General features: G+C 37.6%; 1 protein-coding gene across 7 annotated transcripts in view; it reads left to right on the top strand.

The window, feature by feature from the left end:
• The window catches only part of UHMK1 (U2AF homology motif kinase 1), a 31,780-nt gene extending 5,026 nt beyond the window's left edge, over positions 1-26,754 (top strand). For 4 of the 7 annotated variants that reach the window (XM_077997220.1, XM_077997207.1, XM_077997205.1 and 1 more), the window contains 5 exons: positions 1,489-1,583; positions 10,959-11,035; positions 11,184-11,282; positions 14,942-15,030; positions 19,551-26,754. In XM_077997220.1, the coding sequence (XP_077853346.1) occupies positions 1,489-1,583; positions 10,959-11,035; positions 11,184-11,282; positions 14,942-15,030; positions 19,551-19,697 (507 nt within the window). In that variant the 3' untranslated portion in view covers positions 19,698-26,754. 7 annotated transcript variants of the gene reach the window in all.
• Positions 26,755-27,054: the final 300 nt, after the last annotated feature.

The raw sequence follows: 27,054 nt of genomic DNA, 5'->3' as shown, positions 1-27,054 counted from the left end.
TTGAGCATCTAATACATACTATATAGCTATTATAACATAGTTTTGTTTCTTTTAAACACCTAGACACTGATTTCTGTTGTAGCATTTCCTGGAAGGGATATTTTAATAGCCCAATGTATATACCTGGTGCTTGTATGGGTAAAAATTGCTTTCTTGGGAATAAAATCAGTATCATTCTTTATTATTGGTACCCCAAACAATCAAGAGTCTAAGTATTCTTTCTTAGTGCTAATCCAGACATAGATCAGTTATTTGAATGAGCTTTGACTGTCTTTGAGCCTTTTGTACTATATCTGCTTGGCTTAGAGCTTATCAGAACTAGATCACATTCAAATTTGTGTGAAATTTAGAGGGGTGATGTGCAGTAATGGGATCTCCAATATATGCCTCTAGATAAAACATTATTTTTCTGTTTTATCGCTTTCTATGGAGGCAGAATTGCCAACTGATTATGAGCATGGGCTCTAAAGTCAAACTACTAGGGTTTGTATCTTGCCTCCACAAAGGTCTTACTAAGTTATTTATTTAGGTTCACTAAGCCATGGTTTGCTTTCTTTAAAATGAGGATAATAATGGCATTTATCTCATAAGACTATTGAGATTAATAAAGAAATGATACTTTTAGCAAGCAGCTCATGGTAAGTATTTAATAAATTTTACTGATAATGATAGTACTGATGGTGATAGTATCAGTTCTTTTAACTCGTATACACAGTTCTAAATTCTGAGTTAGCATAGTATTCAAGGAGAAAATATATTCCTTAAAGATTTAGAGAATGAGTAATATGACAAATAAGATGTTTTAATACTGCATCATATTCTCTTTGATAGTTTATTTCTGTCTGAAAACCAATTGAAGACTCATCACGGAGATACTCTGAGTCACCTATTATACGTTCATTTTTGCATTAAACTACATTCCTATGTGGTTGCTTTGGTATTTATTTTTTATTCTTTCGTCTAGTAGATGTTCACAGAGTGCTAGGTGCTGAAAATGAAGAAAAAATGTTCTTCTCTAGAAGTGTATAATTATGTTTATTATTTCTTCTGTTAAGATTGTAGGATCTTGCTGGGCACGATGGTTCACACTTATAGTCCCAGCATTTTGGGAGGTCACGGTGGGCAGATCACTTGAGCCCAAGAGTTTGAGACCAGCCTGGGCAACATGGTGAAACCCCATATCTACAAAAAATACAAACAATTAGCTGGATGTGGTGGCACACACGTGTATTTCCAGCTACGCAGGAGGCTGAGGCAGGAGGATCACTTAAATCTGGGAGGCAGAGGTTGCAGTGAGCTGAGATTGCGTCACTGCACTCCAGCCTGGGTGGCAGAGCAAGACCCTGTCTCCAAAAAAAGAAAAAAAAGATTGTAGGCTCTCAGAAGATAGTGTTTTCTGTTGCATTTTATTCTCAAATAGTGCTATATGCCTAGTACTCAATATACAGACTGAATAACCAAAAGGAAGACTTTTCTCCCTTTTTTAAGGCAAACAGTTCTGCTATTATTGATCACATATTTGCCAGTAAAGCAGTGGTGAATGCCGCGATTCCAGCCTATCACCTAAGAGACCTTATCAAAAGGTATGTTATACATGCTGTAAACTTGCTTTGCATACATGTACTATGTGAAATGGTACGTCTTTTTTTTTTTTTCTGAACAGATTTATATTATTTCTAGTTTGCTTGATCCACGTAGGGGTTTTGTTCCCCTAGAAATAAGTCTATGCAGGCTAGCTTCCTATAAGGAACATAAGTAATCAAATAGTTTCACCAAATTTATTTTCAAAGAAATGTTCTTTTGCTCATAGTATCGGATATTAAGCTTTCCCTGGCAGCTGCCTTTTCACTGGAAGATAGATACTGAGCCACTATACCTTTAGCCTCTCATAGCCCTGTCTGTTGTATATACTTGATGGTAAGCAGGTTTTTAAAGAGAATCTTTATTAACTAAAGATTGAGTTTGCTTTTGGACTACTCCCCTCCCCCTAAAAAAAGACCCAAAAACCATTTTGAATAAGATGGTTTTTAATTATACTTTAAATAATTACTCTTGACAATGGTCTGGGGACAGATACAGTTTTTCTGATGTCTGAATAGATCCAAATACAATAGATATTTTGAAAATACAAATGTGTACAGTCGTGTCATTTAACAATAGGTATCTGTCGTGAGAAATATGTCATTAGGTGATTTTGCCGTGCTAACATCATAGAGTACCTACATAAACGTAAATGATTCAGATTTCTGCCCATACCTGGGCTATATGGCAGAGACTATTGCTGTTAGGCTAAAACCTATATAGCATGTTACTGTACCAAATACTATGGATAGTTGTAATACAATGGTAAGTATTGTGTCTAAACATAGAAAAGGTACACTAAAAATATAGTATAAAAGATTAAAAATGGTATACCTTATAGGGCACTTAACCATGAATGGAGCTTGCAGGACTACAGTTCCTCTGGGTGATTCAGTGAGTGAGTGGTGAGTGAATGTGAAGGCCTAGGACATTACTGTACACTATAAGACTAAGGGTAAAACTGTGTACTTAGCCTACACTAAATTTATTTAAAAATTTTTTTTTTCTTCTTTTTTTTTTCTGAGAGTCTCACTCCGTCACCCAAACTGGAGTGCAGTGGCACAATCTTGGCTCCCTGCAACCTCTGCCTCCCAGATTCAAGCGATTCTTGTGCCTCAGCCTTCCGAATAGCTGGAAGTACAGGTGCACGCCACCATGCCCAGCTAATTTTTGTATTTTTAGTAGAGACAGGGTTTCACGATGTTGGCTAGGTTGGTCTCGAACTCCTGACCTCAAGTGATCTGCCTGCCTCAGCCTCCCAAAGTGCTGAGATTACAGGTGTGTGCCACTGCTTCTGGCCAAAATTTGTTTTCTTCTATAATAAGTCAGCTTAACAACTTAACTGTAACTTTTTTACTTTATAAACTTTAATTTTTCTTTATCTTATTTACTTTTAATTTTTTTTTGCTAAAAACTGAGACATAAGCACACCTTAGCCTAGACCTACACAGGGTCAGGATTATCAATATCATTGTCTTCCACTTCCACATATTGTCTTACTGGAATGTCTGCCGGGGCAGTAACATGCATAGAGCTGCCATCTCCTATGTTAACAATGCCTTGTTTTGGAATACCTCACAAAGGACCTGCCTGAGACTATTTTACAGTTAACTTTTTGGGGGAGGGGGTACACTTTAAAATAGGAATAAAAAAAATAGTTACAAATACATAAGCCAGTAGCACCTTTGTATTGTCATTATCAAGTACAGTAGTTTTGTTTACATCTGTGTCCTACTGCAACACATTACTCACCTGCATTACCACAAGCATGTGAGTGATATGTTGCGATAGGGGATTATGATAGCTATGATGTCACTAGGGGATAGAAATTTTTCAGCCCAGTATAATTTTATGAGATCACTGTCGTATATGTGGTCCATTGTTGACCAAAACGTCATTAGGCAGTGTATGACTGTATTATTAAATAGGAGGCTTTTCAGATTTCTAGACTATGGACTGGAAATGAATAAAATAATTAGTACGTCAGAAAAGTATGGATCCCTTGTTTGAGTTAGAGTATTATAGTTTCCTTTGAATATTAGTCCTATAAACCTTAATAATTGGCCCTATAAACCTTAAATTAGTTTTATTAACTCTTTACTTTGAAATAGTTACAGACTCACAGGACTTTGCAAAAATGTTACAGAGAGGTCCATTTACCCAGTTTCCAGCCGTGGTAATTATTTACATAACTGTAGTATACACAGTATCAAAACCAGTAAGTTGAAATAGGTATAATCCACAGGATTTATTCCGATTTCACCAATTTTACGCATACTTATTTGTGTGTGTATTTTTCAAATTAGTTTTAAATAGCTGTTAGTATCTGATTGATATGAGATATTATAAATTGCATTTTACATTGAAGAGAAGGGAGTGAAAAATTATAAAATGGATTCTAGCATGGAAGTTAAATCATCTAAATTATAGTATTGACTTTTTTATTTTTATTATTTTTTAAATAATAGCTCCCCCCCATTTTACATAGAATACTAAATTTGGGCACTATAGAAAGTCATGATGAGGAAAATAAAAATTATAAACCCACATTCTAGTGTAGTACTTTGGTATATTTCCTTCCACTATTTTTCTTTTTTTTTTTTTTTTTTTTTGTTTTTTGTTTTTTTGAGATGGAGTCTCGCTCTGTCGCCCAGGCTGGAGTGCAGTGGCCAGATCCCAGCTCACTGCAAGCTCCGCCTCCCGGGTTCACGCCCTTCTCCTGCCTCAGCCTCCGGAGTAGCTGGGACTACAGGCGCCCGCCATCTCGCCCGGCTAGTTTTTTTTTTGTATTTTTTAGTAGAGACGGGGTTTCACCGTGTTAGCCAGGATGGTCTCGATCTCCTGACCTCGTGATCCGCCCATCTCGGCCTCCCAAAGTGCTGGGATTACAGGCTTGAGCCACCGTGCCCGGCTCCTTCCACTATTTTTCTGCATATCGCGTTATATATGCATACAAGTCGCTTGAACCTTTTTTGTTGTTGTTGAATAAAGCACAGATACTAAAAGCACGAATTAAGCAAATGTGTAGCTTAATTAATCTGTTGGAACATTGTACCCATCTTGTAACTACCATTCACATCAAGAAAGAAAACTTTGCCCACCACCCTGAAAGTCCTGTATGTGTCTCATCCCAATCTCATACATTTTTGTTTCCTTTAGTGTCTTATATATTACTGCATGGGTTTCTGTTGAAAGTTTCGTGACTCAGTAAAAGTCACTTGGTCTTCCAGCCTGGCCAAGATGGTGACACCCCGTCTCTACTAAAAATACAAAAAATTTAGCTGGACGTGGTGGCGGGCGCCTGTAATCCCAGCTCCTCAGGAGGCTGTGGCAGAGAATTGCTTGAACCCGGGAGGCGGAGGTTGCAGTGACCCGAGATCATGCCACTGCAGTCCATTGTGGGCAACAGAGCGAGACTCTGTCTCAAGAAAAAAAAAAATCACTTGGTATTCTTGTCTAGATGCCTATTTTAACTTTTTCTTCGATGTGTAGTGATTTTAGCAAAATATATTTTGACTTTGATTGTTCTGGGTCAGAAATACGGTATGCCTTTCACTGTGTAGTTTCAGATCTTCGTTTGTTTTAGAAAAGTGTTCTGAAAGTACAGTTTTTAATATTTTTTTTCGGTTCTTTTTGGTTTTCACTTTCATGTCCTTCTAGTCTACATATGTTTGATTTTCTTTGCCTCATATTCAATATTGCCATTTTTTCTTTTCTTTTTCTTTGAGACGGAGTTTTCGCTCTGTTGTCCAGGCTGAAGTGCAGTGGCACGATCTCGGCTCACTGCAACCTCTGTCCCCTGAGTTCAAGCAATTCTCCCACATCAGCCTCCCAAGTAGCTGGGATTACAGGCTACTGCCGCCATGCCTGGCCAATTTTTGTATTTTTAGTAGAGACAGGGTTTCACCATGTTGGCCAGGCTGATCTCGAACTCCTGACCTCAAGTGATCTGCCCGCCTTGGCCTACCAATGTGCTGGGATTACAGGTGTGATCCACGGCGTCCAGCTATCATTTTTGCTTGATTCTGTATTTTCTCTTTTTCCTTTCTTAAGAGACGAGGTCCCACCATGTGCCAGGCTGGTCTTGAACTCAAGTGACCTTCCTGCCTCAGCTTCCCAAATGCTGGGTTTACAGGCATAAGCCACCACCCCCAACCCATTATTTCTTTTGTTTTTCTTTCTTTTTTTTTTTTTGGTGTGTGTATGTGTGTGTGTGAGACCGAATCTCACTCTGTTGCCCAGGCTGGAGTGCAGTGGCGCGATCTCGGCGCACTGCAAGCTCCGCTTCCCGGGTTCACGCCATTCTCCTACCTCAGCCACCTGAGTAGCTGGGACTACAGGCGCCGCCACCACGCCAGGCTAATTTTTTATATTTTCAGTAGAGATGGGGTTTCACCGTGTTAGCCAGGATGGTCTTGATCTCCTGACCTCGTGATCTGCCCACCTCGGCCTCACCAAGTGTTGTGATTGCAGGCGTGAACCACCGTGCCCGGCCTTTTTGATTTTTAAGAATATCCTCCTCTTTGCCTACTATTTCTCTTTAAGACGTTATTTGTTGTGTTTATTCATCCTGGTATCTCTTGTAGTGTAATTTTATTTTATGAAATGATTTTCTTTTAATTTCTAATTCTTTCCTGAGTTCTATTACCTTATTTTTGTGATTTTCTATTTTTTTTTCTCTTGCTCTTTCACATCTTGTGTCATTTTAAAAAAATGTCTTTAGCTCGTTTTTTGCAGGGGGAGGAGAAGACAAAGTCTCACTCTGTCGCCCAGGCTGGAGTGCAGTGGTGCAGTGCTCACTGCAACCTCTGCCTCTCAGCTTTTAGCGTTCCTCCTTCCTCACCCTCTCAAGTAGCTGGGATTATAGGTGGACCCCACCAGGCCCAACTAATTTTCATGTTTTTAGTAGAGATGAGGTTTCACCGTGTTGGCCAGGCTAGTCTGGAATTCCTGACCTCAAGTGATGTGCTTGCCTCAACCTCCCAAAGTGCTGGGATTATGGGCATGAGCGACCATGCCTGGCCATTTAACTCATTTTGAAATGGTAGGTTATAAAGGCCAGGTGTGGCCATTTAGTTCATTTTGAAATGGTAGGCTCACGCCCATAATCCCAGCACTTTGGGAGGTTGAGGTGAGCAGACCACTTGAGATCAGGAGTTCCAGACTAGCGTGGCCAACATGGTGAAACCCCGTCTCTACTAAAAACACAAAATTTAGCTGGGCCTAGCAGCATCTGCCTGTAATCCCAGCTACTCTGGAGGCTGAGGCAGGAGGAGGATTGCTTGAACCCCTCAGGCAGAGGTTGCAGTGAGCCAAGATTGCACCAGTGCACTTCAGCCTGGGTGACAGAGCAAGACTCTGCCTCAGAAAAAAAAAAAAAAAAAAGGTAGATTTTAATGTTCATCTGTGTTATGGTCATGTCTTTCTGGCATACATTATCTGAGATTTATCATTTTGCAGGTTTTTTTTTTTTTTTTTTGTACAATAGATTTCTTTCTTTCTTTCTTTCCTTCTTTCCTTCCTTCCTTCCTTCCTTCCTTCCTTCCTTCCTTCCTTCCTTCCTTCCTTCTTTCCTTCTTTCCTTCTTTCCTTCTTTTCTTTCTTTCTTTCTTTTTCTTTCTTTCTTTTCTTTTCTTTTCTTTTCTTTTCTTTTCTTTTCTTTTCTTTTCTTTTCTTTTCTTTCTTTTTTTGAGGCAGAGTCTCGCTCTGTGACCCAGGCTAGAGTGCCATGGTGTGATGACAGCTCACTGCATCTTTAAGCAGTCCTCCCACCTTAGCCTCCCAAGGAGCTGGCACCACAGGCATGCACCATCATGCCTGGTTTATTTTTTTGTAGACAAAGTTGTACTATGATGCCCAGGCTGGTTTCGAACTCCTGGGCTCAAGTAATCCTCCCACCTTTGCCTTCCAAAGTGCTGGGATTACAGGCATGAGGCACCATGCATAGTCAGTTATAATCCTTTTTATGTTGCTCATTTTTATGTGAAAATTATTTTCTTAAACTTATATAAGAAAATATACTTGGGATAACTTTTCTTATTATACAGGGCTCCCTATTCTGTTGTTTTGTGTAATATTCCCAAAAAGTGGCTTTTTTCAGAGATCTCCTGGCTCTTCTCTTCTGCTTTTTTCTGGTGCCTCTCTATCTCTCCCTCATCCTGCTCAGTTTGGATTCTGTTCCCAATATTTCTTCTCACTGTGGGACTTTGCACTGAAAAAATGCTTTGGCTGGTTAGTTTTAAGAGGTCTTAGTGTCTAGATTACTCCAACCTCATGATATTACAAAGAATTCCTTGTATTCACTTAGTATTAGAATGTATAACCCCTTATAGTTTCAGCTGCTTTTCTCTAGCATCTTGCTATGCAGTCCAGTGAGTACCTTTTGGCTGTTCGGGATGATTTTTTTCTCTGGTTCATCAGATCAATTGTAGCTTTCCTCTGCCTTCTTACACATAGATGCCAATATAGTGCAGATCTTACTGCTATTGATAGTTTGGCACTATAGGGTTTTTTGTTTGTTTGTTTGTTTGTTTGTTTTTTGTGATGGAGTCACACTCTGTTGCCCAGGCTGGAGTGCAGTGGCACGATCTCGGCTTACTGCAACCTCCACCTCCCAGGTTCAAGTGATTCTCCTGCCTCAGCCTCCCAAATAGTTGGGATTACAGATGCATGGCACCACGCTGGCTAATTTTTTGTATTTTTTAATAGAGACAGGGTTTCACCGTGTTGGCCAGGCTGTTCTCAAACTCCTGACCTGAAGTGATCCACCCACCTCTGCCTCCCAAATTGCTGGGATTACAGGCATGAGCCACCATGCCCGGCCTAGTTTTTGTTTTTTAAGTGGCTTATTTTTACTTTACAAATGCTTACTTACAATAAGGAAATAATGGTCTTTTTATGCCGCAAACACTTCAATAGCTATATAGAGATACATTAATTTTATTAGACTATAACAGCATCTCAGTCTTTTTTGTTTTTAATGACCTAAAATTTTATGTATTTATCATGTGCAACATGTTTTGAAGTATATATACATTATGGAATTATTAAATCTAGTTAATGAAAAAATGCATTAGTTTACATAGTTATCATTTTTTGTGATGAGAGTGCTTAACATTCACTCCCTGTGTTTTTCAAGAATCCAATATGTCATCATTAACTAGAATCACCATATTGTGCAGTAGGTCTCTTGAACTTATTCTTTCTATCTAACTGTAATTAGGCATCTTTTGGCTTTGGCCAATGTCTCCCCAAACTCTTCTGTCTTCTAACTCCCCCACCCAGCCTCTGGTAACCACCATTCTTCTCTCTACTTCTGCGACATCAACACTTTTTAGAATTCACATATGAGTGAGATCATGCTGTATTTGTCTTTCTGGACCTGCCTTATTTCACTTAACATGATGCCCTACAGGTTCATCTGTGTTGAAAATGACAGGATTTGCTCCTTTTCAATGGCTGAATAGTATTCCATTGTGTATATATATATCATATTTTCTTTTTTTACTCATCTGTGTTTTTCTTTTTCTTTTTTTTTTTCACTTTTTACACATCTGTTTTTTTATTTTTATTTCTTTTAAGCTAACATACAAGAAATGAACACTTATCTGTTAATAGATACTTAGGTTGATTCCATATGTTGTCTATTGTGAATAGTGCTGCAACAAACTTGGACATACAGGTATCTCTTAATCACACTGGTTTCATTTCCTTTGGATGTATACCCAGTAGTGGGATTGCTGGTAGTTCTGTTTTTAAAAAATTTTTAAGAGGCCTCCATGGTGCTTTCCATAATGGCTTTACTAATTTATATTCCCACCAACAATGTGTGTGGATTCCCTTTTCTTTATGTCTTTTGTCTGTTTGATAATAGCTATTGTAGTAGATGCGAGGTGATACCTCATTGTGGTTTTGTTTTTTCATTTTCCTGATGATTAGTGATACTGAGCATTTCTCATATATTGTTGGTCGTCTGTATGTGTTCTTTTGAGAAATGTTTGTTCAGGTCTTTTGCCCATGTTTTAATTGGGCTATTTGTTTCCTTGCTGTTAAGTTGTTTGAGCTCTTTTTTTTTTTTTTTTTTGAGACAGGGTCTCATTCTGTTGCCCAGGCTGTAGTGCTGTGGTGTAAACATGGCTCACTGCAGCCTTGAATTCATAGGCTCAAGTGATCCTGGAGCTACAGGTGCATGCCACCATACCAGCTAATTTTTAAAATTTTTTGTAGGGAGATGATCTTGCCATGTTGCCCAGGCTGGTCTTGGACTCCTGGGCTCATGTTGTCCTCTCACCTCTGCCTCCCAAAGTTCTGCGACTACAGATGTGAGCTACCACACCCAGCCAAATTGAGTTCTTTATATATTTTGTATATTACTCCCCTAGCTGATGTATAGTTTGTAAATATTTTCTCCTATTCTGTAAGTTGTCTCTTCACCCTGTTCATTGTTTCCTTGGCTGTGCAGAAGGTTTTTAGTTTGATGTAATCCCATTTGTCTGTTTTTGCTTTTGTTGCTTGTGCTGTTGAAGTTATATTAAAAAATTCAATGCCAAGAACAATGTTGTGCAGCTTTTCTCCTGTTTTCTTCTAGTAGTTTTGGGTCTTACATGTAAATTGTTCATCTATTTTGAGTTGATTTTTGTGTAGTTGAGAGATAAGGGTTTAATTTTATTCTTTGGTGTGTTAATATCCAGTTTTTCCCAGCACCGTTTATTGAAAATACTGTCCTTTCCCCATTGTGTATTCTTGGCACCTTTGTTGAAAATCAGTTGGTTGTAAATATTTTTTTTTCCCTGGGCTCTCTGTTCTGTTTCATCAGTCTGTGTATCTGTTTTCATATCAATACCATGCTGTTTTGGTTACTGTAGCTTTGTAGTATTTTTTTGAAGTCAGGTAGTATAATGCTTCCAGCTTTGTTCTTTTTTCTCAAGATTGCTTTGGCTATTTAGGGTGTCCCTATGGTTTTTGTTATAGATATTGTCCATGGGTTTTTGGTTTTGCTATCTAGTTGCTTTATTATTAGAGAAATTTGATGAAATTCAACAATCATCCCACCACTGTCTTTTTTTTAAATTATGTTACCCTAAATCTGTGGGTTTTTTTCCACTCACTGTTATAGAGTGTGAATCACTTTGCAGTATTTCATTTATTAATCAAAAGTGTTATTTTAAATCACAGTATAATGTCATAGGTATGTATCATGAATTGCTAAACCATTTACTAATAAATAGCATTTGTATTCTTTATAGGTGAATGATTCAATAAATCTTGCTACTATAATTAATGCTGTCATGAACATTTAGACATTCTTACTTTCTTTAATGGTTGCATTTTCAAAAGATTCAGTAGAAATGATAAGGCACCTATTTTTTGTGTTTTAGCATGCTTCATGATGATCCAAGCAGAAGAATTCCTGCTGAAATGGCATTGTGCAGCCCATTCTTTAGCATTCCTTTTGGTAAGTTGTATATTCTTTTATTTTTTTCCTGGTCATTTGACAGTCATTCAAGACATCCGCACTAATTTATATTCCCAAGTTCCTTTATCTGGTGTTCAACTTATTTGGGGGGATTTACATTTAACCATATTATGATGAATTTTAACAGCCCCTCATATTGAAGATCTGGTCATGCTTCCCACTCCAGTGCTAAGACTGCTGAATGTGCTGGATGATGATTATCTTGAGAATGAAGAGGAATATGAAGGTTAGTGTTTTCTAAATTATAATGTGTCTTTCTTAAATAAGTCTGGAATAAACATGTCTATAACATTTTCATATTTTCCAGTTTATCTAATGAGAATATTGAACAATATGATCTCTAATATACTCTCACTTTTTTTTTTTTTTTTTTTTGAGGCAGAGTTTCACTCGTTGCCCAGGCTGGAGTGCAGTGGCACGATCTCAACTCACTGCAACCTCTGCCTCCTGGATTTAAGCCTCAGCTCCCCAAGTAGCTGAGATTACAAGCATGTGCCACCAGGCCTGGCTAATTTTGTATTTTTAGTAGGAATGGGGTTTCACCATGTTGATCAGCTGGTCTCGAACTCGTGGCCTCAGGTGATCCACCAGCCTCAGCCTCTCAAAGTGCTGGGATTACAGGTGTAGCCACTGCGCCCAGCCCTCTCACTTTTATATTCATAATGTCCTTTTGACTCTTTCACGTTTCATCTTTACCCAGTTAATGAAGAAGATTAACTTGCCAACAGCTTCTATCTGTCTGATCTGTCTCTTCTAGCCTTTCCCTATGCTTGTGTTTCTCCATTTTAGTTCTCTTTTTTGCTTTTAGCATTTATTCATTTAAGACATATTAACTGAATATTTACTATGGGATTACTTCCCATCTTTAGTATAGTAGGGGAGACAGCTACATAAACAATTATAGTTGTGATAATCTGAAGATAGGGTACTATGCAATGGCAGAAAGGACAAGTACTTAACCCAGTCTTAGTAACTGGTGAATGCTTCTCTACAGATGTTATATCTGAGCTCAGTAATTTGGAGTTGCTTGGCTAAAAGTTGAGGGATTAGGAAGTAAGTGGCACAAACAGAGATGAAAGTGTCAGAAAACAGCAAATTTGTATGACTGTATCTTAAGATATTTGTTGGGGAGCAATCAGTTAAAGCTAATGAGGTAGTCAGAGTACAGACCAGTTTGCTATGTTTAAGAATTTGGATTTTATCCTAGAGATGGTAACACCAAAATACAGATACGTGAAGAACTTTGCATCAGGTATAGAATAATATCTAACTTATGGTAAGTATTCAATACCTATCTATTCTTTGTTGAATTCAGTAAAGAGTTTATTAAATAGTTTTAAATGGGAGAATGACATAGTCAAACTTGTATTTTAGTAGGGACATTTTGGAAACAGAGAGGGAGTAGGCTAAAGCAGGGCCAAACTTAGACCAAAGACAACAGCTATGAAGCATTTGCATCGACCTATTGTTACTACTACTAGAGAGACAATTTTATGTAGCGATTAAGAGTGTAGACTTACAAAAATTAGCTCGGCGTGGCGGCACATGCCTGTAATCCCAGCTGCTTGGGAGGCTGAGGTAGGAGAATCGCTTGAACCCAGGAGGCGGAGGTTTCATGTCCCGACAGAGTAGTGAGAGAACTGTAATTTCTTTGAGTCTGTGACCATTTTAAGAGTCTTGAGTTTTCATGTTGTCTATCTGAAAGAAAGTCTTGCCCTCAGCATTGTTTCAGGTCATGAAGGTATAATGACTCTGAATTTCCTGGGATCAGTTCAAAATACTACTTATGTCCTTTTAGTCTTCATCTTTGTGAAGACCTGCTGTCTTCATCACCTCATTCTGTCTACTCCAAATAATTTTGATGTCTTTAAAACTGAAGCTTGGCCTTTTTTTGAATAAACCTTTAGACTACCATATAACTCTTCTATCTTGCTGTGACTTTTTTTCTGCTTTGAAATACACTGAGTCTTTACATTTTGTTTAAATGTTGCTATTCAATCTTAGTGTTTAAGAATCTGAAGTGAACTAAAGTGCAACAGACAATATATGGTACCATTAAATACCTTTGTTACTTTTGATGAACAGGGTCATCATGAAATAACAAGTTTCTTAGCTAGAAATTATGGTATGTGTTGGAACAGCTGTCTTGTAATCTTGATAGAGGCAGGGAAGGAAGTTAAACCTTACATTATAGACCAAATTCAATTTCAAGTCAAGTAAAGATTAAAATACTAAAACAAGGGAATGAAATAGGGAAGGAGGGAAAAGAAAGGGGTGAGGGAAGGAAATAGGGCAGGTGGGAAGGAGATAATTTTTTAATATAAAAAGACATTGTATAATTTTGTTTTTTAATATTCCTGAAGTTGGAAAGGCCTTTTTTGAATATGGCAAAAAACTCAGAACCAGTATAATAAGCATTGAACAAAATCAATCCTGACAAAAATAACTCTAAGAAAGATTAAAAGACAAAGGATACTTTAAAGAAAAAGTATTTATAGCTCTTACTACAGTTTATGGAAAAGGAAGTAGACAAGTCTTTTACACATATGCTTTTATTCATTATTATTATGGAAATGCTCATTAGAGCCAAACTGCAATATCTTTGTTACCCATCAACCACATTGACAGTGATGAAACATTTGATTATCCTCTTGTGGGTAAGGGTATAAGGAAACAGACATTTTTGTACCTTGCTAGAGAAAGTTTACATTGGTAAACTTTTATGGAAAGCAAATTGGAAAAATTACAAATTTATGTCAATTTTGACCCAGCATTTCTGTTTCTAGAGTGTCAACTTAGAAATACACAAGTGAGGCCGGGCACAGTGGCTCATGCCTGTAATCCCAACACTTTGGGAGGCCAAGGCAGGTAGATCACCTGAGGTCAGGAGTTTGAGACCAGCCTGACCAACATGGTGAAACCCTGTCTCTACTGAAAATGCAAAGATTAGCTGGGCGTGGTGGCACACGTCTGTAATCCAAGCTACTTGAGAGGCTGAGGCAGGAGAATCACTTGAACCCTGGAGGTGGAGGTTGCAGTGAGCCGACATTGTGCCACTACACTCCAGCCTGGGCAACAGAGCAAGACTGTTTCAAAAAAAAAAAACAAAAAAAAAGAAAGAAATAAATACACAAATGAAATGAGATATGCCTGGGGGGAGTTTAATGGTAAAAGTTTGGAAGTTGTCTAATCAGTACTGGACATATTAGATAATATATTGAACATTCATAGAATAAAATATTTCGTAACCATAAAAATAAATGAGAAAATTTTATGTGATAATTTTATCTTAAAGGACATATTTAATATAAAAAGCAAGGTATTTGCTTTTATAATTTCATATTTGCTTGTATATAAGTTTATAATAATTATGGCAGAATACAGAAGAAATTGGCTGGACACGGTGGCCTCCCAGCACTTTGGGAGGCTGAGGTGGGCGGATCGCGAGACCAGGAGTTCGAAAACAGCCTGGTCAGTATGATGAAACCCTGTCTCTACTAAAAATACAAAAATTAGCCTGGTGTGGTGGCACCCGCCTGTAGTCCCAGCTACGGGGGAGGCTGAGGCAGAAGAATCGCTTGAACCTGAGAAGCGGAGGTTGCAGTGAGCTGAGATCGCGCTACTCTCTCCAGCCTGGGCGACAGAGCGAGACTCTGTCTAAAAAAAAAAAAAGAAACTGATCATTATGTGTTGCCTTCAGGGAGAGTAGAAGGTGGCAGACTATTATTTAAAATTTTGAATCATTTGAATGTCAACTATTCAAGACATAAAATGACCTCATTACTAGTTATGTATTCCTGAATTCTTTGATGATTAAAAAATTTAAAATGTTGAATACTTGTTTATTATATCAGAGCAGTTACTGTTATATGTTTTAATAATCAGATGTTGTAGAAGATGTAAAAGAGGAGTGTCAAAAATATGGACCAGTGGTATCTCTACTTGTTCCAAAGGAAAATCCTGGCAGAGGACAAGTAAGTGAATATTTTCATAATTGCAGAATTACTCAGAGGTTATTAAAATTCTGTGTTAAATGTTTTAGTTCTGTAGGAAGATGTACAACAAAATTTTGCTAAGGATTATGAGTTTTGCATTTTAATGATTCATATATTCTGACTTGTACTTTTTACTTATTCTAAAAGTTCTATAATATGCTTGCATTTTTTTAGCACTTAAAATTTTTTTTTTCTTTTTAAATATTGGCTGGGTGTGGTGGCTCACGCCTGTAATCCCAGCACTTTGGGAGGCTGAGGTGGGTGCATTACTTGAGGTCAGGAGTTCAGAGATGGTGAAGCCCTGTCTCTACTGAAAATACAAGTTAGCCAGGCGTGGTGGCACACACCTGTAATCCTAGCTACTTGGGAGGCTGAGGCAGGAGAATCACTTGAACCCAGGAGGCAGAGGTTGCAGTGAGCCAAGATCCTGCCACTGCACTCCAGCCTGGGCTGGGAGAAATGAGTGAGACTTCGCCTCAAAAAAATACTACTTTCGGCCGGTGCGGTGGCTCACGCCTATAATCCCAGCACTTTGGGAGGCCGAGGCAGGCGGATCACGAGATCAGGAGTTTGAGACCAGCGTGGCCAACATGATGAAACTCTGTCTCTACTAAAAATACAAAAAATTAGCCCGGCTTGGTGGCGCATGCCTCTAATCCCAGCTACTCGGAAGGCTGAGGCAGAGAATTGCTTGAACCTGGGAGGCGGAGGTTGCAGTGAGCAGAGATCACACCACTGCACTTCAGCCTGGGCGACAGTGTGGGACTCTGTCTCACAAAAAAAAACAAAAACTACTTTTGAGCCACTGTAAACAGTAACACCAGGCCAGGGGAGGTGGCTCATGCATGTAATCCTAGCACTTTGGGAGGCTGAGGTGGGTAGATCACCTGAGGTCAGGAGTTTGAGACCACCCCGGCCAACATGGTGAAACCCCATCTCACATGGTGAAATCCTGTCTCTACCAAAAATACAAAAATTAGCCAGGCGTGGTGGTGGGCGCCTATAATCCCAGCTCTTTGGGGGGCTGGGCAGGAGATTTGCTTGAACCTGGGAGGCGGAGCTGCAGCGAGCCGAGATTGCTTTATTGCACTCCATTCTGGGTGACAGAGCGAGACTCCATCTCAAAAAAAAAAAAAAAACAATAACACCAACTGCTAAATCATGCTTTATGTCAGGTTCAGCTAGAGAAATGTTTTAGTCTAATTTTGTTCTAATTAAGTAGAGTTAGAAAGCCAGTTAGGTTAAGTTCTAATTGTAATAGAAACTATCAGTGATAGTTTAAAGAAGGAAAGTGTGCTGGACTGAGTGAGAATTCTTGAACCTGAGTTCTAGCCTCAGTATGATTAGCTTTGTGATGATCCCCAGTTTCTTCATCTGTAAAATGTGTGGGCTAAAACTGTTATCACCACATTTTCTTTAGAAACTCTTAATTCCAAATTAAATTATATGACAAAGAATATAAGAAAATATTTATTTGTAGGATTTTTATTTTTTGAGAGAATTTTAGTTTGCTCTATCTTCAGGTTTCTCGTTCTTGATATTATTGACATTGAGCCTGATAATTCTTTTGTTGGAGTAGCTATTCTCTACATTATAGAACGTTTAACAGCATTCCTCATTTCTACCCTTTGGACAACAAAAATGTCTAGACACTGCCAGATGTCTGTTGTCTAGGGGGTGCAGTCATCTCTGGTTGTGGATTATTTTATCTTTCTTTGTGTGTGTGTGAGACAGGGTGTCACTCTGTTTCCCAGGCTGGAGTGCAGTGGTGCGATCTCAGCTGTCTGCAAACTCTGCCTTCCAGGCTCAAGTGATCCTTCTGCCTTAGCCTCCTGAGTAGCTGGAACTACAGGCACGTGCGCCACCACACCTGGCTAATTTTTTGTATTTTTTATAAAGACGAGGTTTTGCCATGTTGCCCAGGGTGGTCTTGAACACATGAATTCAAGAGATCCACCCCGATTCAGCCTTCCTAAGTGCTGGGACTAAAGGGATGAGCCCCTGCGCCCAGCTATTATTTTATCTTAATAGCTTAGTATTATGAACATTCCTGACAACTGAAAAAATATGAAAACAAAAATATGAACACAATTTTATTCTAGTCCTAATGAAAAGTTATTGCCAAACTAGTGATAATAGTTTTACATTTAGTATCACATACTGAATACTAATATGTATAATTCTGTCCTTGCTGTTTAGTCATTTAACTGATATTTATTGAGCATTTATTATGTTCTAGGTACCCATCATAAAAGTGGTCAAATCAGATTTTTTAAAATGTGATGATAAATGCTAGGGAGAAAAACAGATTAAGGTAGAACCTTAAGGAGTGCTAGGATAGGTAGGGTGGGTTGCACTTTTAAATGGGTTAGTAGGGAAGGACATACTGAGAAGGTTATGAGAGTCAAGATTTGAGGGAAGCGAGGAAGAGAATTTTAGGCAAAAGGAACAGCAAGATCCTGAGTATTCCTGGCAGATTTGAGGAGGCCTGTGTGGCTATAGCAGAGTGAGAAAGAAGAATAGTAGGAGATTAGATCAGAGAGATTAGGGAGTTGTAGGGGGCATACTAAGTAGAGTGAGCTTGATAGAGTATTGAGATTATATTGGCTTTTACTTGCAACTAGGGCAAGATATTAGAAGATTTGGAAAGAAGGGCTAACATGATCTGACTCAATATTAGCCCCAGTGGTCAAAACGAAGTGGAAGATACAGAAGAGACAGAAGTCTTTTCCAGAGAGAAGTATCCAGGTTTAAGATGGTATGAAAAAAGTATCAGTGAGAGGAAAGTTGTTATTTTGAGAGGTTTTCACCGACATTTAAAGGAGAGTGAAAGCTGCTTTTGATAAACTCTTGGAATCACAGATTTAATCTATTTAGATTTTTGAAAATGTTCATTACCTAGTTGTCAAAGCCATTCTTCATTTGAATTTTCTTTTTTAATTTGAATTTTCAATTCAAGTAAACATGGTTTTATAAGGAATGTTACAAAAAACACTGAAAAATAATGAATGCGTCTGATAAAGCAATTATAAAAATCAGAATTAAAATCATATAGCCCTATTAATTTCATAATGAATTATAAAAATAAGATGACTTTCTTAGCGTGGGATGGTGTAGTATAGAAAAGTATAGCCTATCTGAAGCAAGGAGTATTATAGAAAACATGATATTCCTTCTATAAATGCATGTCTACTCATTTATTCAACTTTGGTCTATAGGTTTGGGAATAATTAAGAATCGGGTGGCCGGGCGCGGTGGCTCAAGCCTGTAATCCCAGCACTTTGGGAGGCCGAGACGGGCGGATCACGAGGTCAGGAGATCGAGACCATCCTGGCTAACACGGTGAAACCCCGTCTCTACTAAAAAAATACAAAAAACTAGCCGGGCGAGGTGGCGGGCGCCTGTGGTCCCAGCTACTCGGGAGGCTGAGGCAGGAGAATGGTCTAAACCCGGGAGGCGGAGCTTGCAGTGAGCTGTCTCAAAAAAAAAAAAAAAAAAAAGAATCGGGTAAAAAAAAAATCAGGAATAGATTCATTATTCCTTTTTGGGGTGGGGTGGAGCTGGGGACAGGGTCTTGCTCTGTCACCCAGGCTGGAGTACATACAGTGGCGTGATCTTGACTTTTTGCAGCCTCAACTTCCTGGGCTCAAGTGATCCTCCCAACTCTGCCTCCCAAGTAGCTGGGATTATAGGCACGTGCTACCACGCCCAGTTAGATTTTGTTTGTTTGTTTTTGAGATGGAGTCTTGCTCTGTTGTTGCCCAGCTGGAGTGCAGTGGCACAATCTCAGCTCTCTGCAACCTGCGCCTCCCAGGTTCAAGCGATTCTCCTGCCTCAGCCCCCTGAGTAGCTGGGATTACAGGCGCGCGCCACCTTGCCCAAACTAATTTTTGTATTTTTAGTAGAGACAGGGTTTCACCATGTTGGCCAGGCTAATCTCGAATTCCTGACCTCGTGATCTACCTGCCTCAGCCTCCCAAAGTGCTGGGATTACAGGCGTGAGCCCCTGCGCCTGGCCAAATTGTACCTCCTAATAGGTGCAATTTCCAGCAGCTTTTGACCAATATTTTTTCCTTTTTCATTTCTAAAAGTACAGAATATCATCCAGATACCATTGAAATGCAGTTGCTGTCTGGGCTATTCAACCCTATCTTTGGGAGATGTCTAGTGTTATTCACCACTCCTGTAATGACCTTGGCAAAAGATTGTACATGATTCACATAACTTGTCTTTGAGAGATTTTTCAGAGTTAAGCTGAGTTGTGAGGAAGTATTCTAAACCTTGCTGCCCTGAAGTATAGTTCATGGACCAGCAGCATCGGCATCACCTGAAAGTTTGTTTAGATCAGAAACTCAGATGACATCTTAGACCTAAGGAAGCAAAATCTGCATTTTAATAAGATCTCCAGTTGATGTATGTCCATTAAAGGTGGTAAAGTGCTGGTCTAAAACAATCTTGGTGGAAATGAAATGACGTTTTTTTTCTCTGTCTTCTTTCAGGTCTTTGTCGAGTATGCAAATGCTGGTGATTCCAAAGCTGCGCAGAAATTACTGACTGGAAGGATGTTTGATGGAAAGTTTGTTGTGGCTACATTCTACCCGCTGAGTGCCTACAGGAGGGGATATCTGTATCAAACCTTGCTTTAATCAGTAACCTAAGGACTGTTTCCTTTTTCTCCTCTTCCATTTCTTGAGTTATTATATTCCACATCTGAATGCAGGAGTACCCCCTTACCATTTTAAGAGGTACTTTGTACATTTATTTAATCCTACTAATGTGCAGCCATTGCCCAAGCAGTGACTGCATTGCATACATTTGGCACTGAGTAGGACAAGACCTCTCAGCTATACATTGAGGGGTTTTAGAGCATCCATGTGGGCAGCCCTTTTTTGTGCAGGAGAGCAGGTGTTGCTCTTCAGTATGTAACCTAAAAAAATCTTAATTATTTCATGGGTCATGAAGCAAGGATGAATAATATCATGTCTTGGTAAATACTAACAAATTTGTTAGGTTTGGTGACATCATTTACAGATTATTTCTTTATGTTGTCCAGTGGTTCTTCCTTATTGTTGATATCCATAAGCTGGCACTGGATGCTCTCAGTAATGTTAAGCAATTGTCAAGCAGCAGTTACCTACTGTGTTCTTAACACTGAGTTGTGAATTTTTTCTTAAAGGAGTACTGTAGTACTGAATATTCCTTTAAAGGAACTGCAGTGAGCCTATCTAAGTTTTTTTAAATTAAGGCTTTTAAAATAGAAAGCTGATGCTTGATCTTGCACAATTTTTATGTCTAGTATGTATGCTTGAGTGTGCGGGTATGAATGATTAGAGAAAATTTGAGTCAGTGTACTTTATAGTGTGAATCCTGTGAGCTAATACAGTCTATACTCATTTCTTCCCTACCTGTTTCACATCCGTAAGATTTAGGATATACATTTTTTGAGAGGTAGTCTGTCTGATACAGTGTAAATGACAAAACAGATAATTCCTGAGAGGCTTAGAACAAACGAGTCTAGCCTGGAGTTAAATTGAGACTTCTAAAAAGATTGGAACAAAGACTAAGTTTTGCCAGATGTAAATCAACCCCTCTTTTAGTCTACTTTAGACTCAGTATTAGCTCATCTTTTTTGTAGTAAATCTATAGTTTTAAGGTGTCTCAAGATGTGGCTCTATCTACTATGATGGAAAATTGAAGTGGGTCGAAAGAATTAGATGTACAGTGAAGGGAAAAGAAAAAAATGGGCGAAGAGAGGATGGAAAATAAAGGATTCTTTTTTTTTTTCTGTTTCTCATATCACTGCTCCCTTTTTTCTCCACTTCCCTCATTCTCTGCCTCTATCCTTAGCTGAAGACAGACTAGAGGAACAGCATCCCAGGTAGTTTGGCTTTTGACTGCAAGTTAGTTAAGAAAGGTGTAGATATAATGAAGTAGAAGTAGAAAGGAAGAAAAACTCAAAGAATTCTTAAAAGGATTCATAGCAACCTAACGTGTCCCTGAGTAGAGAATGCTGCTGTATGTGTGTTCATGGACACAAGTTGATTACATAGTTTTTAGAATTATAATTATGGATTCTTCTTATTTCATGGTAGGTTGTCTTTAAAGATATAAAAGTTAGGACGCCTTTATGAAGCACTGATTATACCAAAAAAGAAAAAAAGACAAGTTATATACAGGTTATTAATTTTTTAATTTATTTATTTTTTCCTAAGGAAAAAGTCTTCTATCTTTCCCTGCTGGAAGCCTCCTCATATTTCCTTATGTTTGCCATGCAGGTTGCTGAGAGTTCGATTAGAATTTGCATTTTACAGAATGAAATATATTACCCCATGACATTTTAGTTATTTACAATTGTCAAATTCAGGACTCTCCTTTAATGTTTATTATGAAACCAAATTTGGCTTAAGGAGGCTGATTTATGAATTACCAAAGGGTCTTTTGCCATGTTCCCCAATACATGCGCTTAGAAGGAAGAACTATTTTTTTTTTATTTTGGCCCTTTCAGGGGTTGATTATAAATTGGTTTGTTTTCAAGTCAGAATTCAAGTGGGCAGAACCTGTATTGTGAAGACCTAAACTTTCCTAAATGTTCATATGGGTAGCAGATTTTGTGGTGATTAGAAACATCAGGTCCTTAAGTACGATGAACATGGGATACAAAGAAATTCTTTATAAGGGCAAGTATCCTAAGTTAGCACATTGACTTTTCACTCCCCTCCTCCCCCAAAAGAAAAATCTTTACAAATAAACTGCAGGTAGTCTTCTAAGCCTAGTCCTGCAGTATGCTGCTAACATCTTGATGCCAATCTTCGCAGCATTCTTTGATTGTCATCTTATTGCTGATACATTCATACATATATTTAGTGCTTGACACTGTAGGATTTTGTTACAGAAGATGCTAACTAGATTTTAAGGGAGCTGAGGGAATAATTGATGAGTCTTGAATTAACCATGCATTTAATTAGAGGTTTTTTTTGTTTTTTGTTTTTTTTTTTTCGAGATGGTATCTTGCTCTGTTGCCCAGGCTGGAGTGCAGTGGCTCAATTTCAGCTCACTGCAACCTCTGCCTCCCAGGTTTGAGCAATTCTCCTGTCTCAGCCTCTCCAGTAGCTGGGATTATAGGCGCTTGCCACCATACCCGGCTACATGTTTTATATTAAAGCCAGAGAATTGAAAAAGAAATGCCTCTGTGATTTAAATTATTTTATAGCTTAGCCCATTCTACCAAAGATCACATTAGCAGATTACCCCTCCCACCTCTGATATTATCTTTCTTAAACCTGAACCAAATATTATCAAAAGATATAAGTTTCATGATTAGGATGAAATACATACATAGGGATTTTGATTTACTGAAGTTATTGGAAAACCTAGAATTTTCTTTTTGAGAGAAAGGGTAAAGAGGTGAGGGTTCATGTCACTTAACTCCTACCCTTTTGGGCAAATTCTGTCTCAGGTAGTTTTTCATTCCCTAAATTAATACCTGTGCTTCCTTGCCTCTCACCTTCCCAGTTACATCTTTGGGATATTACTGTGGTACATTTTACACCCAGAAAAGGCACATACGGTGATTATTTTGTAGGAAATACTTGATTCTTTTTAAGCATATTTGGAGGGGGTAGCTAGCTAGCCACTGTCAAAACTAATGCTGTATTTACAGGACAAAAACAAGTAGAGTTGGACACCTCAGTAAGAGACAGCATTAACTAAAAGTACTGACTGCCTTTTAAAGGAATTTTTTAAAACTATCCTCTTGCAATAAGAGATCCACATTTATTACCACTGGATGTCTTCCTTTTTTGTGGCCACCAATATAGCAGCTCTCTTTAGAGGGATTCCCTTTCTGCTATGCCTTGAGCCAAACTGGCTGCTTTTAGAACAAAAACCATAAGTATGGTTTTACTCGAACTTCTCTTTGTTTTTATTGAGAGAAATATTGCCTTCTTTTTGGTACTCCAGCTGCTTAAGAGTGCTGAGATATGTTAAATTATTCTTTAAAAGAAAATCTCTGAATGCTTATTTAACTTGTCTTCTAGATTCACGTTGCTTATATTTTAATTATTGAGCAAATGTATTATAAGGAATGCTGCCATGTAGAGAAAGCTGAAGAGAAACCATGGGCAGAGGCTTTTTTCTGTCTTATTACACTGGACCTTCACTCTGGTAAGGGCATCAGTTACTTTTCTGGAATAAAAGGCAGAGTTAGAGCACTTATCAGATGCTGTTTCATGGCTTGTTTTAGTTAATTCACCATGCAGATAACTAACATTTGGGTATCCTTTTGTTTTGGGTCTTATTTTCTGACTGTTAGACCTATCTTACATGTAATTTCTACTATCAGTGTACTTGGCAGCATGACTTTTTTTTTTTTTTTTGTACAATTAATTTAATGAAAATCAGCACCATTGTAAATGATAGTAATTGTAACAACATAGTTACTGGGTGAAGGAGTAGGGGAGACACTCAGTAACCATATATTTACCTAGACACTTATGCAAGGGTACATGCTAGGTGGCTTTATTCAGATTCGGGTACAGATGGAATCACATCATGACTTTGAGTCTGATGGATGTGTAGATAAAGATTTAAGCAAGTGCCTTGTGTTTCCTGGAAAATATTAAAACTCATTTGGTTTAGCTTCCCAGATGATGATAATTAATAGCACTTCTGCCTTTTTCCTGGAGTAACTTTTAATTGAGTCACATATGATAGTATAAAAGTCCAAACTTTTCTTGGTTTACTTTTTGTTTTATTTTTCATGTATATATTCACTATCTTCCTGGAAATAGCCTTGGTTTACCTTATTTTTTTGTATGTGTAAAACTATTCGTGTTTGATTTTATTCCAATATTATGTATGATGGAAAAGCCAGAATTGTCTGGCAGAATTTAATTTTTCCTTGGATCTCTAGTTCTGTTTTTAATATCAGGTTCCTTCATCAAATTTTATTACTGTAGCTCTCTGATATAATTTTATTTCTTGTCAATTATGGTCACATATAGACAAGTAGTTGGTCACAATTAGCTCAAAAGAATCCCCATTTCTTAAGGTGCTCAGTCAATCACCTTTATTTTGAGATGGTAGTGTTTCAAGTTAGTATTACTTATTAGCTTTCTTGATGAATATAAAAATGTTGTCTCCATCGTACGGAGCTGAGCCTCTTGTGGTATATTAAGATAAGTCCCATTCTTAATCACAGAAGAACATGGATATTTTAGTTTTTGGAGTACCTAGAATTGTAAAATTTGGTTTCATTTGTTTTAGGATAGCTTCTCTGCCTGATACTGTAGGATATGTCATGTTTGTTATTGTAGTCGCCTCCCTCAGATGTTTTTCACTGTTTTTAAAACTATATAATGACCAGTAGATTCACAGTGACATGTACTTGACAAGTGCCGTGGATATTTAAGAAGAAGGTAAATAATTTTAATATTTTTGCTGTAATTTTATAGGAGCAGTGGACTGCAAGAGAAATATCTATAAATCAGAGAGTATTTAGGAAACTTTATATTTTATAGGTGGTCATTAAAATGATCTTCAGGATATAAGATAGTTTACACAAACTTTATTCTCCTGATAGGAAATTTTTATTCATTTTCCTACCAGTCAGCACTTTTGTTCTGCCTTGTACTGCTTGTGAGGATTAATGTTTTAAATTTGCTTTATTTGTGCTTTTCAGAGAGTTGTCATAATTGTGGCAGTTGTGTTTGTGGCTCTGTAAATGCTGGAATTCATGGGAAACTTCTCAGATGACTGCTTGAGTGTTATTTCCCATTAAATTGGGTAGCTGTCACAATAACCGGAAGAAAGCTGGTGGCTTTTTTGAAGAAAGCCATGTATGTTTTGTTACCTAGGTTCATAGTATTTTAATTTAAAGGCAAAGAGAAGCATTCTATCTTATTTGTCTTATAAACCATTAATCTTTTTTTTGCAGAAGAGAGCTTGTTTTGTTATACTGCTTTGTATAATGGAAATAAGTCACATTCTGGGGGAAAAAAACTGGAAATGTTCGTATTTTGTTTTTTTTTGCGGCGGGGGGGAAATCTTTATGTGAAAAATCAGAGCTACTTGTTACCATGAGCCCTTATTATCAACAAGATAATTATTTGTAATCACTTTTTTATCCCAGATTGGAATTGCTTTCCCCTTCTAAGTTATCTTCCCTTAATAATATTTATGATATCAGGACAGTGAGGGTGTAAGAGCAAATGCAGTGAGGTATTCAAAAATCCTGCATATATGGACTCAAAAGTTCTTTAGTTATTTGAATTACATATAGCTATATTATTTTATTAGCATGGGTTGTCAGAAGACTGCCAATTTTAAGAGTAAAGAGGAGAGAGATAAGTAATAAAAAAATAGAGGAGGGGAAGAAAATGGCTCCCTTACTGGTCTTAGTAATCTTCCATATAGTTAATGAGCTAAAAATGATACTTAAAGTTCCAGGTTTGGTACCGCTAGCATAGAAACATTGCCTTTCCTGCACATTCCTCGTCATTGTTTCCTCAGAAAAGCATTTTAAGAGTTTGTGAAACCAGATTAAATATCTATATTCAGTTTGGCCTAATGTTTAAAAATAAATATTTGTACTCCAGCTTTTGTGTATTTGGTGTACACTGCCACTTACGCAAATCAAGGATCAGAAAACTGGAGGTTAGCCATCTCCATTATTTCCTTTTGCACATTGGGTACAGTGGGTGGCATTAGTATGCACTAGCTGCAAAGTTACAGCACCTTAAGGAAGTAAGTATATTTATTATAATTAAAAAAAAGGTTAAGCTGCATGTCTGTAGATTATTTACTTTGCAGACTGTAAAGCTGTCATGAATTTACTCTTTCATTCTTAATTCTTTTTTGAAATCTTAAATAATTTAACATTCCTTTATAACCTCTTAACAGTGTCAAATCTGGGGTAGAAGGGATTTTATTTTTTCCCAAAAGGGCTCCATCTTTGCTATCTGTTGATCACTCTTAGAAAATCTAATTAAGATCAATAAATTTTAACAGTTGATGGCATCCTGTGTCAGCTGGAGTAGTTGGTTGTGAATATTAAAACCTAGTACTATTTTCCCTCAGTAACAATGTAATTGCTACATTTTTTATAAGAAGGTATGGTTAGAAAAAAATGTGAAAGATCACTTAAACCAAAGCCAGTTACAAGGAGTAATCTCTCCTGTTGGTTTACCTTCACCTCAGAACTACAAGAATATTACAATACCTAGTGAATAGTTGTCTGTAACATTTCTACCAGTTGTATCAGTAGCATATTGGTCTTAGCATTTCTTGGCACTATGGTTCTGCTGTATTATTTGTGATGTCTCATTGTTTGTGAGGTTTTGTTTTTTTTTTTTTTTAAAGAAAAAACAAAAACAAAAATTAAGTGGGACTATATATGTAGATGTGTGTCAGTACCAAAAAGTTATTTTTTCAGATCCCTAAATTTCTGATTTCCATTCAAGTCTTTTAAACTCTTTCCTGCTGAATAGCAAAGGACTTTTATTTTCCACTTTCCTATATTCCTAAAAAGTATGAACAATGCGTTTCAGTTGACTGTATTGCATACTTTTTTGCTGAAGACTTTTTCTGTAAACACAATTGCCTTGTTCAGTTTTGTTGTAAACTGACTTACCATAAGATGCACTGTTGATAATGCTTTCTGATGTGTGTTTGATACGAGTGATAAAATAAAAGCTTAAAAATAAAGGAGTTTCTTTTTAATTTCAACTTTTTCTATACTTAGTATAAATACTCAGATAACAGGTAAATATATTTATTTTATGATTTAATTTTAACTAAAAACTGCCGTTAAAAATTTCCATACAGCTTTAACCACCCATTTCTAAAGAATATGATTTTTCACTTTTGGAAATCTTGCATCATATTGACAATACTAATATGTAATTTTTTATTTTGGAAAAGTGTTCTTGATATTGTAGAAACAGCCAGGTCTAATGAAAAGAACCAGAGTTCAGAGTCAGGAAATTTGTGTTCTAGTCTTGGCTG

Source organism: Macaca mulatta, chromosome 1, assembly GCF_049350105.2.
Source record: "Macaca mulatta isolate MMU2019108-1 chromosome 1, T2T-MMU8v2.0, whole genome shotgun sequence".
NCBI lineage: Eukaryota > Metazoa > Chordata > Mammalia > Primates > Cercopithecidae > Macaca > Macaca mulatta.
The sequence above is the reverse complement of the archived record's forward strand: the minus strand, read 5'-3'. Positions and strand labels throughout refer to the sequence as shown.